Raw genomic sequence first — 17,400 nt, forward strand, 5'->3', positions numbered from 1 at the left:
TGCTTTGTAGGACTGGTTAGCCTTTGGTTTTATGGATTCAAATACCAAAGTCACCCATCTTACTTCTACCAAGCCTCCAATTTAGGGTCTCTTGAATTCTGGAGAATGTTATATCACTCATCCAAAAGCCCATATATGGTTGTCTAACCCACTTATGGAAAAGAATCACATGGTACTTAGCTTAACTCCCCTGAAATGAAGAAGGAAAGCCGCTTGCAGAGTCATTTTATTCACCATATTGATTTCTCATGGCTCCTGCAAGCATTTCTAAGGATTCTTCTGTCTTATTCCATATAAACTGGTACAAGAGGCACCTGTGAGAAGGGACCTACCAGATACTCTGGGGTTAGCTTTTCCAGCTCCAATGTAGAGGACAGACATAAGAAACCTCTCTATTTCCCTGCTGGTGGCTGTTTTAGATGAGGGGAACTCAACATCCAACTGAGGGTATTTCACCTTCATTCAAAATCTTTCACTTCTCACTGTCTACGGCAGAATTTGAATGCTATGGAACTTTTAACGTTTTTGGTCTTCTATAATTTGTTCCCAACATTTCTTTGCATATTATCTCCCCTCTATTCCCCAAATGAACCAGCTCCTCCAACACAGTCAGTGTCCTTCAAATGTTCTGGGCACTAAGCTATTCCTTCCCCCGGTATGACCTCTTCTTTCCATCTGCCCAACTTTTACCCATCAGGGTTCATTTATCCAACTCAAATGCCACCTGTTCATGAAATATTCACTGACTACAATTATTTTATTTTATTTTTAAAAAATTTTTTTGAATTTATTTTTGGCTGTGTTGGGTCTTCATTGCTACGTGCGGGCTTTCTCTAGTGGTGAGCAGGGGCTACTCTTCATTGTGGTGCGCGGGCTTCTCATTGCGCTGGCTTCTCTTGTTGCAGAGCACGGGCTCTAGGCACGTGGGCTTCAGTAGTTGCAGCACACGGGCTCAGTAGTTGTGGCGTGGGGGTTAGTTGCTCCGCGGAATGTGGGATCTTCCCAGACCGGGGATCGAATCCGTGTCCCCTGCACTGACAGGTGGATTCTTAACCATTGCACCACCTGGGAAGTCCCTACAATTCTTTTAAAAGCCCCTGGCCAATTATACTTTTTGACTTCCCCTTATGTTGCTTAATACAGGGCCTTGTACAAAGTAGTCACTAATAAATATTTGTTGACAATAAAAACTAGCTTAATTCACTGAGAACGAAAAAAGAGAAAGAATAGCAGAGTTATAGAAAGCTTTTCTGCTCTTCTGTGTAGTCTAGATTTTTACACTACCACGAGAGGTAAAAGTGGTGAACTGCAGTATTCTGGATATAAACTGGGCAAAAAAACATGTTCTGAGACATTTTTAAGGTTTTTTGGAAATGAAGGTAATAAAGCTTGATTACTCCAACATTGTCTTATGAGAGCTAGAGGCTCTGAATAAAGAAGAAAGGAGGAAAGGCCAGAAAGGAACCTGTGGATCTGGCTGCCAGCTGGGCCTCACTCCCTCCTTGCCCTGCCTCACCTTCAGCCCACTGTAGAGGTCCCGGTGCAGCCGCTCCATAATGAGCAGCACAGCGATGCTGGAACCACCACCATAGTTGTAGTCGATGACGGAGCCGTGCAGATCCACCAATCGCTCATGCTTCGGCAGAGACCTGGTGAGGAGCGGAAAGGTCTGGGCTAGAGCTAACCTTGCATAGCATGTCACTACAGTGGAAGAAATAACCCTGAGACCGGCAGAGTCCAGGCCCAGAGGTAATAGCCCTCAGTACAGCGAGAGGGCAAAGAGAATGGCCTCTCTAACGAGGACAGAGAATTATGGAATCTAAAAACTGACAGGCCTTAAGGACTAAGGAAGAAAGTCAAATGGAAGGATGGGTCTGAAAAATTAGGATGGTGGGGAAAGGGCAGGTAGAGGCAGGAAAGGCCTTGAAGAGAGCACATTTCTGGGCCAGACACTGGAATACTGGTCTACAACATTTTGAGACATAGGAATGGAGAGACAAGGTTTACTATAGCTCTTGGTACAAAATTTATACCAGGCTTCTAAGCTTCTTCTCTGGATCGTTCCCCACGAAGATGAATGAGACCAGAACCCACCTCATGTAGTGGAACTCCAAAGCTAGGTCATTCCAGTGCTTCTCATCTGGAGGGACAACTGACTTGAGGGCACAAGGGAAGTGTCCCCCCCAGTTGTCACACAGGTACACCACACCATACTGGCCCCGGCCCAGTTCCTGTCCCAGTTTAGGTTTACCTATAAGGTACAGAGACAGAGATAAGGCAGGAAGGATGGGAACTTGCTGGGCAACCTCCCTAAGATTCTTAGACATGGACCTGCCTAGAAGCAGGAAGTCATAATTATGCCAGGGGAAGAAATTTGGATGTTTTCTAAACCAGTAGTAACCTAACTGGTTTAATTTGAATAAACTTTGGTTGTGTTATTTGAACTATATAAATAGCAGGACCAAACAGACTTCATCAGAAATTCAAAAACACATCAATGGGTGTTTAGGCAGCTTCACAAGGAAGCAGCTTTAGACACTGGGGTTCTCCAGGGTTGGACATGAGGATGTCAGGTATCCAGAACCTTCCTCCTCCAATTTACTAGGGAAAAAAAAATAAGGACTCACGATGCAGCAAGACATCCTGTAAAGAACGGCTTTCCAGCGAAAGGCGGGCCAGGCGGGGAGCATGATCTTTCCGAACCTTCAGCCATAGATCTTCAGTTTTCTCCAACCGGCCTGAGTGGCCAGCTTCCAGCTGGGAAGGAAAAAGAAGAAAGAAATATGACTTATCAGGTCCCCAGCTTTGGCTTCCTCACCTATTATATGGGGATAATAATATCTACCTCATGAGGATACCTGTGAGAATTAAATAAGATATATGTAACATAGCTCAGAGATTGGCAGACCGTGAGCACTCATTAAGTAATACTTTTTCTTCCTGGATGCATAATCACGTCTACCCACCCTCCCCTCCACACACATGTACACATGCACATGCGCACACCCCAAAGGGATAAGCAGATGTCACATAACTGCAAACTACTATGGAAGTTGGAATGTCATCCCTTTCTGTCACTCATCCCTAAAATACTATATAAACTCATATAAAATTCCTACCCCTCGATTTTCATTCCTCACTCAGTGAAGTGGGGAGACATTAATTGAGTTCCCTCCATTCTCTCTAGAGTTAGAGAAATATCCACATGAAAAAGTTACTGATGAAACAACCTGTAACTTAGCATTATCCTTTAACAGAACAGAAAGGAAATATACTGATGACTTTTTAAAAGTTATGTAGACAGCAGTAGATGAAACATTCCACAGTGGATGAGGTTCCTCTCGGATTGATCCAGCTGTATGTCCTTTCCTATATACCCACCTGCCGCAAGGAGGCTGCAAAGGCCTCATGAGAACTGTTGAGCCGAGTCCGGAATTGGCTGCAAATGCTCTTGGCCAGCTTGGAGGCGCTGAGGCTCTCGATGGCTTCCTGGGCCACCTTTCTCTTCCACTCTAGTGTGATGGCAGGTGGGCTCACCCATGTGATGCGCTGGATGATCTGTCAGGGTGAGGACAGTGAGAACACTGAGGGATGGGAGACAGGAACCACCAGGAAGAACCAGCACCCCTCCCTCTCTGGGTTACCCACTCGTTAGGCCAGGATCTCAAGATAAGAGCTGTATGAAGTCCAGCACTCCTCTCCAATTCCATCTACCTCAAAATCGGGGCTCAGCCCAACGGAAAGCATCAAAGAACACTAGGCCTAGTCTGCGTGCTCACAAATCAATACATTACACTCAGTACTGGGGGTGCCTGATAAACCCCTTTCTAAACACAGCAAATAACTCTACGGAAGAGTCAGATGGAACATCAGAAAGGAAACCGCACTCATGGCCTCTGGCAACAAAGCCTGCTTCTGAGAAAACACTTAGGTTGGGAAAAAGAAATATGAAGAAGATAATGAAGCAGGGTTTTATGGCTCCATAAAATATCATTTAGACACATAACTTTTAAGAGTTAAAGGGGGCACTGTTAATAATTATTTCAGAACAGGCATAAACCAGGATTCTTCCAGGCAGGCAAACCACGACAAATGGCCTCCTGCCCTGACAGACATCAGTTTGTTTAGGACAGACACCCTAGACATCAGTTTCTGTTGGAGCGACCAGATTCACCTAAGCCAACTAGGGGCTGAAAAACACTTCCCTAAACAACCTCTACCTGTTTGATTTGCTCCCACAGCATCCTTGTAACTGAGGACCCTGAGTGAAATGTGACTTCAACATGATAGGCAGCATTTAAGATCTGAAAGAGAGTACACAAACGAAAGTCAATATTCCCTGAGTAGAGTGGCTAATTAAAAATGCAATAAATGGGGCTTCCCTGGTGGCGCAGTGGTTGAGAGCCCGCCTGCTGATGCAGGGGACACGGGTTCGTGCCCCGGTCCGGGAAGATCCCACGTGCCGCGGAGCGGCTGGGCCCGTGAGCCATGGCCGCTGAGCCTGCGCGTCCGGAGCCTGTGCTCCGCAACGGGAGAGGCCACAGCAGTGAAAAAAAAAAAAAAAAATGCAATAAATGATATTTATTTCAAGAACATGGTGCAGTTTCAAGGTTCCCAAATCTATCCCTCAGTGTATGTGCAGAGTCAATGCAGGCTGATCATCTATCTGGTGACTATCTGGGCTCCTTTACTTCATCTTCATCTTCTTGCTCATTGACTTAACTGCAATTTGACCGTTCACAAGCACCTCCCATGGACAGTGGTCATGAGATAGGAAAATAAAATAGAATTCAAACTGGACTGGCAAAAAGTTGAAAGGGAAATTCTTGACCAACTTGAAGCTGGGTTCGTGGGTGGATTCTGTTTCATGTGTTATCTGTGACACGCTCTTAACTACCCTTTGAGTACCTGTTTGAGATAATTACTGGTGATGTGAACCGAGACATCCTGAGACTTCTCCAGGCTCTGCAGACACCGTTCCAGCGTTCCGACGAAGCTCTCACGTAGGTAATCCACAGAGCTGATCAGCTTGTTAGCCACTGCTTGATTAAGCCGGGAGATGATGAGTTCCTGGATCTGTCGGATGCAGCATTTGATCTCTCTGGTGCCCACTGGTTCTCCATTCTCAGGGACAATGACATCTATGGAGGCAGAGCAAAAAGCTAGTTGGCTGTGAGGGGAAGGGGCAGGCACACTGAATAAAGGCAGCTCCCAAGTCAGACCCAAGGAGCTACCATGAACAACAGCTACTAAACGCATATGGCTGACAAACTGACTCTCAGTATGACCACGGGCCATGCAATCCTCAACTACTTAAGGCATCTAAGAATCGTGAGAAGGAGCAACTGTGTACAGAATGAACCTATTGATTTTGTCAGCTCTTATATCACATTTATAGAAGAGGAGAAACAACATTTATTGAATGCAGACTATTTGAAATGCACAGTAAGTATTTTTCATATGTAATCTAATTTAATCCCAACAACAACACTGTCAGGGGTATATTACTGGTTATATTTTATATGTCAGGAAAAAGCCTCAAAGAGAGAATAAAGTGGGTACTGGGAAGGGATGGTACAGTTAGGAAGTAATATAGCTAGCATTTGAATCCAAAGCTCATGGATTCCAAAGCCTCTTATCTTTGTAATAATTCACACTTCCTAGCATATTAATGAGAAAAATCCAAGAGTCAAGAATTCAATTTTAATCAACTACTAGAGAAATAAAAAGTAAAACTGGAACGTTGTCCCCACTATGCTACTAGCTCTCAGGATTAGAAAAGTCTGTTTTGCAAACCAGAGGACAGAAGAACTTAAGAGAAGACAAATCACCTATAAAAATTCCACTCCTAAAAAGGCCCTCTCTAATGTTAGAAACTTATATTGGTACTACCTCTTTGGAAGAAATCTGGCAATATCTATCAAAAATTTAAGCTAACCAACCAATAAACAAAAGAAATCTATACACCCTTTGACCCAACTACTGTTTCTGCTTCTAGGAATTATTTTTCTAGAAATATACCCTTACAAGTCTCAAATACATGCATGCACAATGATGATCAATGCAGTATACTCTGAGAGAGAAAGAGAGAAAGAAAGAAAAGGAAAGGAAAGGAAAGGAAAAGAAAGGAAAGGAAAGGAATGAAAGAAAGAAAGAAAGAAAGGGAGGAAGGAAGAGAAAGAAGGAAGGAAGGAAGGGAAGGAGGGAGGGAGGGAGGAAAGGGAGGGAGGGAGGAAAGGAAGAAAGGAAGGAAGAAAGGGGCTTCCCTGTTGGTGCAGTGGATAAGAATCCGCCTGCCAATGCAGGGGACCCAGGTTCGAGCCCTGGCCTGGGACGATCCCACGTGGCTGTGGAGCAGCTGGGCCCATGAACCACAACTACTGAGCCTGCACTCTGGAGCCAACGAGCCACAACTACTGAGCCCGTGTGCTACAACTGCTGAGGTCTGTGCACCTGGAGCCCATGCTCCGCAATAGGAGAGGCCATCGCAATGAGAGGCCCGTGCACCACAACGAAGAGTGGCCCCCACTCGCCGCAACTAGAGAGAGCCCGCACGCAGCAACAAAGACACAATGCAGCCAAAAATAAATAAATAAAATAAATAAATTTATTAAAAAAAAGAAAAGAAAGCAAGAAACAGCCTACATATCCAGCAGTAGGGGAACAGTTAAATAAATTAAGGTACATCCATTAGAAGAAGACAAATTTCTCTGCACATTTATGGAAAGATCTCTAAGATATGGGGTAAGTGAAAAAGCAAGGGCAGAAGAACATATAGAGGAAAACTAGATGACTAGGAGACAGTATCTTTTTATCTTTGAGTAAAATACCATGTTTATAGGTACTATCTTTTCAAAAAATAAATAATTTATAAAGTATGTATGTCATGATACCTAGTGTGCATGCATTACCTTTATTTTAAAACAAACAAAAATCAGTAATAAAAATCTGGCTCCGGGGCTTCCCTGGTGGCGCAGTGGTTGAGAATCTGCCTGCTAATGCAGGGGACACGGGTTCGAGCCCTGGTCTGAGAAGATCCCACATGCCGCGGAGCAACTAGGCCCGTGAGCCACAACTACTGAGCCTGCGCGTCTGGAGCCTGTGCTCCGCAACAAGAGAGGCCACGATAGTGAGAGGCCCGCGCACCGCGATGAAGAGTGGCCCCCGCTTGCCACAACTAGAGAAAGCCCTCACACAGAAACGAAGATCCAACACAGCCAAAAAATAAATTAAAAAAAAAAAAATCTGGCTCCATAGGATATGTGGCAGCTCTCTTCTAAATCTACTTGTCATTGCCTGAAGGATACCCAGAATGTATTAGAACAAGGTAAGAAGCAGCACGTAAGTCCTGTCTAAGATGTAGCCAACTAGGTAAGTAGAACCACAAGTCCATGATGTAGTTAACAGAGCCAGACATTTGATGTACTTGTTCCCAGTTACTCCACATCTGAACTAACCACTGTGCCCCAGGTACCAAACATGATTACCTGGTACATGATAGACAATCAAATGTTTTCACTGACTGCTCAACCTACCTGCCCTGACAACCCTTTATCACGTCTACTCTGATGCTGGCATTGATGCTCCAGTGTCTTTTATTCAGGCACTGAATTAAATTAAACATTCAGAAGATTTCCTAGGATTTCCACTGCAAGTGAGCACTTCTCAGCAACTCCTCCCTACAATGGGAATTCGCCAAAGAGGGATCTTTGTTCATCTTTAGAAAGACCTATAAGAAATCAAGCATGCTATGCTTGCTAAAGTATATTTCCTTTGTATCTATAAGTGTGACAAACATATACCATCACTCATTCATTCTCCAAAGATATACTATACACAGACTCTGTTATTTGCTGCAAGGAATATAGTGATGAATAAAGACCCAGATCCTGTTCTTCATTTCTAGGATTTTAGAAAATAGAGGAACATAAACAACTATAATAATAAGATAAAAAGTGAAATATACCAGAAATTTCAGTTCCAGATGAAATTCTATGGGAGTTCAGATGAACTGCAATCATTATTAGCTAAGAAAATTAAAGACAACTTCATGAAAAATGTTATTTGGAAGAGGCCTTGAAGGGTAGGTAGGATTTGAAAATTCACAAATAAAAGAGATTCAGGTTTAGGGCAGGGCATAAGCAAAAAAAAAATAAAATAAAATAAAGGAAGCATACAGAGGACAGGAAGCAGTTGAAACCAACCAAAAAAGAAATTACGGGAAGGTGCATAGTGGGAAATAAGACTGAGAAAGTTGGAAAGGGTTAGGCTTTGGAAGATCTTGAATACTAGGCTAAAGGAGTCTTAACTCAGTCTGTAGAAATAGAGCCAAAAAAGATGAACTGGGGAAAGGAGAGAAAGATCTCAGTGAGATCAGTCAGGTAACAATAGTTCAGTTAGACTAAAGAAGAAGGAATAGAGAAGCAAAGGTATACATGAAATAGGGAAGAAGACTCAGCAGGACTTGGCGACTGACTGGATACGGGGACAAGAGAAAGAAAACAGTTAAAGACCATGCTGAGGTTTTTGTTTAAGACTTTTTTTTTTACTTTTTAAAATTTTTTTATTTTTATTTTTTTTATTTGGCCAAGCCGCGCAGCACGTGGGATCTTAGCTCCCCGACCAGGGATCAAACCCGTGCCCCCTGCATTGGAAGCGCAGAGTCTTAACCACTAGACCACCAGGGAAGTCCCCATGCTGAGGTTTTGAAGCTGGTTCCCAGGAAGATGGTAGCATCGGTCACTGGGAATAGATTAAGAAGCAGTAAAGCATGGAAATTAAGAGTATGGGCTCAGGAATCAGACTGTCTAGATTCAAATTCTGCCTCTACTATTTAGTAGCTGTGTGACCTTGAGCAAAGTACTTAACCTGTCTAAGCCTGAGTTTCCTCATCTAGAAAATGGCAATAAGCAGAATCCACCTAGGAAGGTTGTTTTAGAAAAAAACAAAGACAAAAAACTGAGGCTAGGTCCCATGTCAGAAATGCTGATTAGTAGGTCTGGAGTGGTCTTTAATGGTCTCAAGCATCTACATTTTCAAAAAGCCTCCCAGGTTATTTGGATGCATAGCCATGACTGAGAACCTAAAGGGTAACTTGCAAACCACGTACTTTAATTAATAGGTAGTAGAGCTAATGTTCATGCAGAAGTCAGTATACAAAGTCAGTAGCATCTAAACCTCAGACACCAAAAGACCAGACTAAGCATTTGGCCCAGTTTTGTTAACAGTCATTCATGAAGAATGGGAACGCCAGAAAAGCCAAAACCGCTACTTTGGGAAATCCTTCTGAGTTAGGTCTCAGGAGCAGCCTGAAAAGAAAATGAGACCATGACACACAAAAAAGAACAGACAAAGAAGCATGGGCCATGCCAAAGGAGCCAGGGTTGAAGCATGACTCAGTGACATTCTTCAAGCAGCTCTTCTCCAGTTTTATCAAGGCCAAGGGGATACAGATATAAACGGGAGACTAAAGAGCACTATTGGGATGAATTTACCAAAAGCTGGACTAACAGTCCTAGGAAGGAATGATGGTGGAATCTTCCAGGAAGGTCTCTCAGAACAAAAGATGCCACCTTGGCTAAATGATTTAAGGTGGGCTCCTGCTAATGACAGTGGGGTAGGTGAGATGATCCTGAGGTTCCTCTGGGCTTCAGAATTAATGAACTCAACTTCCAGCTGGAAAAGAGTTAGAGGATGTTGTAGTCCCCGTGCCCTACCAAGTTCTCTAGGACCTACCTTTAAACTCCATGTTGGCAGCATCATCCAGAAGCTCCTCCTTCATGGTGTTAAGCGTCTCAACGATCATGTCCTTCATTTCCTCCTGCTTTCGGTTGGCAATATTCATCAGTGATTCGTACAACTCATTCTCCTTTTTTCGTGTATATTCTAGACGTTTGGGAGTAATCTGCAGGTCCCGCTGCATGTCAAAGGCCTGGTTAATAAAGATGTCGAGACAGCGGCAGTGCACCAGGTTCAGGGCCTTGGCTGCGTCCACCAGGTGAGTCTGTAGCACCTGGTGAGAAAATGTGTTCAAGTGTCTCAGCTTCTCACTTTGCTCCACCAACACGCTCTGAGCTTTGGTGTCCTGGCTGGGGTTCCCACAGTTACAGTGACTGCTGCTCAGATAGCCCAGGTCAGTTAGCTGGCGATGGAGTGGTGACCTTTCATTCTCCATTCTTCTGGTGGAGGAGCTGATTATCTCCGAGCCCAGCTTCGGCACTTTGAAAAAGAATACGGGAAAGGAGAAATACTTTCGGATTTCCTGAAGCTCTTGCTCATCCCTTTCAGAGAGTTCATCTTTGTGGAGTGCATAGGTTATCACAGGTAAGAAATCATTCACCAAGTCACCCAGAACATCCACTGTGGGCCGGAGGCCTTGGCACGGTGCTACCACAATGTCCACTTCCTAGAAGGGGAAGGGGGTCATATCAGCACTTCAGGGTCAGAACCAATCCTTGCCTCCCCAAAGTCCCACACTGAGACCAAAATCCAGATCTATGATGGGGCAACTGAACTTCGGTATGCCCCAATCATTTGTCCACCTCCTTCCTTGGTTACCAACACTCCCTGGTGCAGCCTATGCAGGCAGGCACTCGTCCAGAGAGAGTGAAAAAACAAGTAAGTAGAAAGGATGGCAGTCCTTTTAGCCATTTTATTTATTTTTATTTATTTTTTCTTTTAGCCATTTTAGATAAAAAAGAATATTCAGTCCCTTTTGTTGCTTTGGAAACTCCCATTAATTCCCTCTGATGAAGAAATAAGACAAACAGTAGATGAAGAAAGAACTCTTAACAGACTGGGAGTGAATCTGCCTAGAATATTCCTCCCCCTCTTTCTAACCTGACTAACTCATCCCTATCTTTCTAACACGGCTAATTCCCAAGGTCCTTTAAATCTCAACGTATACATCGTGTCATACCCCTCGGGAGTCTTTCCTATTACACAATCCCGAGCACTCTCTACTTCTCCTTTTCTTAATGTTCAACACATTTAAAATTTATTTATTTAAAACCTAATTCTTTCCCATTAGCCTATAAACTCTTTGAGGACAGGGACCATGTCTATCTTGTTCACTACTGTAACTCCAGTGTCTAGTACAGAGTAAGTCCTTAACTTTGTTGAATCAATCAATCAAGCAGCAAACTAAAGGCTAGATCTGCCAAACATTACGGTCCTATTCTAGGAGTTGGCAGGCATCCCAAAGTCTTAGCCACCTAAGTCTTAGTAATACCTTTACACTCATGTTCACTTGGTCTGGCAGAGATTAAGATTTGCCTATCCAATATTTAACCTCTGCATTATTGGGAAGGCAATGTCTTTTATAGACAGGGGTGGCCAATAATAGGTGGGGCAACAGGAAAGCTCTTTAAAGGGTTGATTCTACTAGTAAGTACACCCTTTGGACTTGCCCTTCTTGCTTGGAGCACAGATGTGACAGACAGAGCAGCAGTGATCATCCTGCAGTCCTTGGGCAAACGTAAGAGTAGAAGCCAGCCTTGAGGATGATGAAGCAAAAAGAAATAGGGGGACTTCTCTGTGGTGCAGTGGTTGGGAATCCGCCTGCCAATGCAGGGGACACGGGTTCAAGCCCTGGTCCAGGAAGATCCCACATGCCGCAGAGCAACTAAGCCCATGCACCACTACTACTGAGCCCGCGCTCTAGAGCCCACGAGCCACAAATACTGAGCCCGCATGCCACAGCTACTGAGGTCTGCGCGCCTAGAGCCTGTGCTCCGCAACAAGAAAGGCCACTGCAATGAGAGGCCCATGCACCACAGCAAGGAGGGGCCCCCGCTAGCCGCAACTGGGGAAAGCCTGCATGCAGTAACGAGGACCCAATGCAGCCAAAAATAAATAAATAAATTAATTAAAAAAAAAAGAAATGGGGAGCTTGGATCTCTGATGACTACAGAGCTGCCACACCAGCCCTCAACTGCCTATCTTTAGACTTCTTTCATGTGAGGGAAAAAAAGTAACGTCTGTCTTGCTTAAGCAAGCCCCTACTTTTCTGATTGTTATGTACGATGAATCCAATCATAACTGATAAACCCAACGCCTGAAGGGAGTTTCAAGAATGATCTTTGGTTTAGAAACAACTTTCCACAGGTCCTTTCCCTAGCTAGTAGTTTCTTTTTATTGTTCTACTTCTTTCCTAAGGATCTGGAAGCACTTAAGAGCATGTATTTCCATCCATGCATAGGTTCCTCCAAATCTCTGAAATTGCCTACTTTGCCTGGCACTCCAGACCTAAGTGTTGACCTGGAGACTTGTGCCTATATCACCATTGCAGGCACACCAACTCCAAAGTCTGCAGACTCAAAATCAATCCTTTGCAAAATTCTAGTACATTTTAAAGAGTTATGAAAGAACTCAACACAAATCTGCTCAAGTCTGTGTCCTTAACAGTTATCAGATGTAGCAAATTTACTTTATTTGAAATCTAAGATATGCAATTTGTTTATTTTCTTTCAGACTAATACTCTGTTTTTATTCCTTTTTTGAGCAATATGTATCATTGATGAAAGATTTTTAAAAATCAAAACCTGGGATCTTTTCCTTTTTGATCTCCTCCAGATAAGGAAGAAAGGGCTGGGAAATGCCAGCCTATTGTTTCTTGTAGTGTGTGTGTGTGTGTGTGTGTGTGTGTGTGTGTGTGTGTGTGTGTGTGTGTGTGTGTGTGTGTGTGTGTGTGTGTGTGTGTGTGTGTGTGTGTGTGTGTGTGTGTTGTGTGTGTATGTGTTGTTTCTTGTAGTGTGTGTGTGTGTGTGCGTGTTGAAGGACAGAGAGACAGAGAGACAGAGAGAGAGAGAGAGAGAGAGAGAGAGAGAGAGGGAGAGAGAGAGAGAGAGCGCTCTCCTATTTCCAGCAAAGCACAAAGGTCTCACCTTCTTCCTCAACAAAGAACTCATAAATTTTATTCGCAGGTAGGTCACAGAACTTTCATTTGGCTGGCCACCTTGAACTCCCTAAAGCTAAAAGTGCTTTTACCATCTCAGCATTTGTAATTTGAGCAAACACTGTATAAATCCTCGTGCTTTCTACCCAAGCCTAGGCCAAGAAGAAATCTGCTGTTTCATGTGTGCCTCGAATTGCATGGAATGTTTTCTGATTGGAAGACTAGTGTGACACTCACCCTGCTACTCAAAACAAGCCCCTTCACTACACTGAGTCACACGGCTGGAGTACCAGTCACTTCATGAGGCACATTCAAAAAGTGGGTAAGTAAGAACTTTTAGGGTTTAGAGTACCACATGCAATTGCCTAAGTGCCAAAACTTTAATGACATATAATAATTAGATAGGCTAGAAGAGAACCCCAAGAACTGAAAATTTATAACAAGATAATTACAGATGACAGTGGTTTTTTAAAATATTTTAAAAATTGCTTCTGACTTAAGTAAATATCTTTTTAAAGGTATAAATCAATCAAACTTATTATAGAAATATTAAGGGAAGAAAGCCTAAATCAAAACCTAAGTCAAGTGTTGTTTAGAAAGTTTTCAGGAAGAATTTTGTTGGCTTGTTTATTTGATGGATTTTCTTAAAATTCTAAAATAAGCTTCCAGGTTTTCCTCAAAGGACCATTTTGTGTGTGTAACACAACCATCAGCCAAAGCTGCCACGTCCATTTGTAGAACCAATAGCCTTTGTAAGGGACAGTTGATTTTATTTGCTCATAGTTGCAAATTCATTTTTTAAAAAATGGATTCAGTGGATAAAGAAGATATGGCATACATATATATATATATATATATATACACACACACACACACAGTGGAATACTACTCAGCCATAAAAAGAATAAAATTTGGCCGTTTGCAGTAACATGGATGGACTTGGACAGCATTATGCTAAGTGAAATTAGTCAGAGAAAGACAAATACTGTATGATATCACTTACATGTGCAATCTAAAAAATAAAACAAACTAGTGACTATAACAAAAAAGAAACAGACTCACAGATACAGAGAACAAACTAGTGGTTACCAGTGGGGAGAGGGAAGGAGCGAGGGGCAAGATAGGGGTTATGAGGTACAAACTACTATGTATAAAATAAATAAGCTACATGGATATATTGTACAATACAGGGAATATAGCCCATATTTTATAATAACTATAATGGAATACAACCTTTAAAAATTATGAATCACTATGTTTTACACCTGTAACATATAATATTATATATCAACTATACTTCAATTTTTTTAAATTCCCCCAAAATGAATTCTGATGGTAGGTACTGCCTGGTACATTGGCACCTAGAAAGAAGTTGTCTACTCCTAAATACATCTTGTACTAAACAAAAATGGATAGAAAACAAGTACCATGCTCTCCTCCGTTCCCCAGTTAATTAACTTGTGCAGTCGGTTTCACTGTTCTGACTACCAAGACTGTTGGAAGACAGGCAAAAAGAGCTGCTGGCTGAGACTCTGGCAGCAGTACAAATTAGACTGGAATGTGATATGTGATTCTGCAATACTCACGGCAAAGGGATGACTCATGCCTGACGGTTATAAACAAAAAGGGAAGCCATCACTGTCTCCTGGAGACAGGGAGTGAAAAAAATTCACAGAGAGGATGAGCCCTGTTCTGGGTCCTATTATGGCCACCTGAGAGGGAAGACTGACCTCAGACTGTTTCATGGAAGGCTGTGTTCCTTCCTGGCACTTAGAACACTGTCTGGCACTTAATGAGCATCCAATAAATAAATGTGCAGTTGGACTTCCCTGGTGATCCAGTGGTTAAGACTCTGTGCTTCCACTGCAGGGGGTGTGGGTTCGATCCCTGGTCGGGGAACTAAGATCCCACCTGCTGCTTGGCGTGACCAAAAAAATAGTAATAGTAAATAAATAAATAAATGTGCAATTACTGGATGAATAAATGATGCCTTTACTACTTGCTCAAAACCACTTTCAATCATCCTATATAAAATTTTCTATTTTTAGCCCATATCCCACACATTTATCTGGACCTGCTATTTGCATCTACTCCAAGAATGAAGCAGTGAGTAAGCATTTTGCTCCTAACTCAATCAAGGAAGAAGAATCCCAGGGAATCACGAGAGTACGCCATAATTCCCATTTTGAGTCACAGCAAATTCCTAAAGAGATTTCTCTTTTAGAATACATCTGCACAAATCTGTCGAATCTACATAAGTTGATATATTACATCAATTTTCTTGGCAAGATTAAGAGAATGTAATAGAAAGGAGATTGCTACTCTGCAAACACCAGAATTTACCTCTCTGGTTTTGTTTTCTATGTAAAAGCTTTTTATGTAAAATGACACTACCTTAAGTGCCAAGAAGAAATGCCTCAATCACTGAAGCCTGACCACTTCCTAAGAATATTGGCTCTTACTGGTGAGGACTCCTTACTCTACGGCTCATGGCACATTACTGAAACTCAGTGATAGCTAAGGATGATTATCTTAACTGATGGTTCAAACAGAAGATGATCACGTACTCAGGTAGGTCATAAATATCTTTGTTTTCCCTATAGTTCTGAAGCCTCATTACATCACACAGAAGAGAAGTACGTAACTATATAAGAGTCCTGCCCTTGCCCAGCAACTGACACAGCCTCGACTCCAATCCCTGTCTCTGTATTCTACCTATCGTCACTATCAATTCTCCTCCCATGCCCACTCTCACAGGGCAATGGGAGGTTTTTCCCATCTGTTTTTACACAGGATTGATTTTTCCTCATTTTTATACAGTTCCCTGAACTATCACTCTTAAATGTCATTTACATATAAAGGCAAATACCTCCCTCTTCTTGTTACACTGTTGAAAATCCCTTTACTCTTGGTACAAACACTCTCCACTGGGGAGCTGCGACTGACTGAGCTGCTTTCTAGAATATAACAGGCCACAAGCAGCTGTGTCAACCCAGAGCTTCACCCCAGCAGTCAGCATAGAACAGATACAAGCTCACCTCCCTACCTAGTAAAAAGTAGGGAGTGGTAACTCAGAGGCCATAACAAGACTTGGGAAAAACCATAATCCCAACCAAAGCCCTGAACTAGCCACAGGAAACATGAGGCCATCATGCTAAAAGTGGAAATATGTTTACAGTCCCAAACACCCCAAAGTAAAGGCTTTAGGTCTGCGTCTCAACTCATAAGCATGAAGCCCTTAAGGATCAGAACTATCTGATTTCATACTGTGATGAATGAGATAACAGACAAGTTGACAAGAATGTACTGAATAGCCTCTGTGTGGTCTGTTGGGTTGGCCAAAAAGTTCGTTCGGTGAGGGAATACATTGTTTCATAAAATTCTTGGTGAAAATGAAAAACGTGTCTTTTATTTTTACTTAAAACCAAATGAACTTTTTGGACAACTCAATACCTTGTGGATATTCAAACATCCAGGTACCCACATATACAGATAAAAGTAGGAAAGTGAAGCTTTATTCTCTTATCACTTACTAGACCCAATCAAGAGAGACCATAGTAGAATGGAGAAGAAGGAAGGAGGGGAAACTTTACCTTTTAACTTTATAACTTTAACTTTTGTATTTTTTACCTTTTTATAACATCTCTCATTTTATTACAAAAGTACTTCATAATAATTATGAAGAACTTTGCTTCTAACTAGAGCAGAATAACTCTAAGTAAGCTGGAACCAGAAGGACTTAAGTTTGACAAAAGGAAGGAGTCCCACCGTGGATGGCTGTCAGGGAAGGGACAGGTGACTGAGAGAATAGGAAATCCTCTTCTCAAGGACACTGATTAATTCATTCAAAGGGAGACTCGCTAAGTGCCTGACACTGTTCTAGATGCTTTACACTTAGTCTCTTATTTAAGCCACACACCAGTCCTAAAAGATACAGATTACTACTTCTATTTTACAAATGGGGGACACCCCAGCACCACAGTCACACAGTTAGTTAAGTAACCAAGCCAGGATGTAAGTCCAGGCCCACCTAACTACAAAGACAGTGTTTAAACAGTAACTGAAGGTCCACTGTGTCAGGAACTGTCTGGGCTGGTGTTAGGAAAGCTCTGAAAGAAGAATAAAGGATGGACAGGATGATTTCAGGGATCCTAACAGTCCTACTGTCTATATTAAAAAGTATACGCTGGCTATAAGTAAAAGCCCTGCTCTGCTATGAAACAATGCTGCAAAAGAAATCAAAAAGAAAATATTTTTAATTGCCCGAATAACAGAATTTCTGCCTGCTGACAGTACTTTCAACCTTTGCATCTCTGAATCAGGGAGGATTCCCTACCACCACCATCCATTACCAAAAGGGAAACACAAACAGATCTTTGAGATAGTGAAGATAGAAAGAGATGCCATTTGGTGCAGGAAAGAGGTAGATAGGATCCTTAAAAAAGGGAGAAAACATGAGAGGAAGATTAAGACCATAATCTCTTGCCAGATTTTCCCCCAAAGAG

General features: G+C 42.5%; 1 protein-coding gene across 8 annotated transcripts in view; it reads right to left on the minus strand.

Moving 5' to 3' along the window:
* DSTYK (dual serine/threonine and tyrosine protein kinase) overlaps positions 1-17,400 on the minus strand; it is a 56,773-nt gene that overhangs the window by 8,830 nt on the left and 30,543 nt on the right. For all 8 annotated transcript variants that reach the window (XR_009536843.1, XM_060129493.1, XM_060129463.1 and 5 more), the window contains 7 exons: positions 9,736-10,405; positions 4,909-5,141; positions 4,221-4,304; positions 3,382-3,558; positions 2,628-2,757; positions 2,095-2,251; positions 1,517-1,649 (listed from right to left, as the gene is read on the minus strand). Coding sequence is in view for 7 of the 8 variants with exons in the window: in XM_060129493.1 (XP_059985476.1) it covers positions 1,517-1,649; positions 2,095-2,251; positions 2,628-2,757; positions 3,382-3,558; positions 4,221-4,304; positions 4,909-5,141; positions 9,736-10,405 (1,584 nt within the window). In the remaining variant the exon portion in view is untranslated. The remainder of the gene's footprint in view (positions 1-1,516; positions 1,650-2,094; positions 2,252-2,627; positions 2,758-3,381; positions 3,559-4,220; positions 4,305-4,908; positions 5,142-9,735; positions 10,406-17,400) is intronic.

This window comes from Lagenorhynchus albirostris, chromosome 2 (genome assembly GCF_949774975.1).
Source record: "Lagenorhynchus albirostris chromosome 2, mLagAlb1.1, whole genome shotgun sequence".
In the NCBI taxonomy this organism is placed as follows: Eukaryota; Metazoa; Chordata; class Mammalia; order Artiodactyla; family Delphinidae; genus Lagenorhynchus; species Lagenorhynchus albirostris.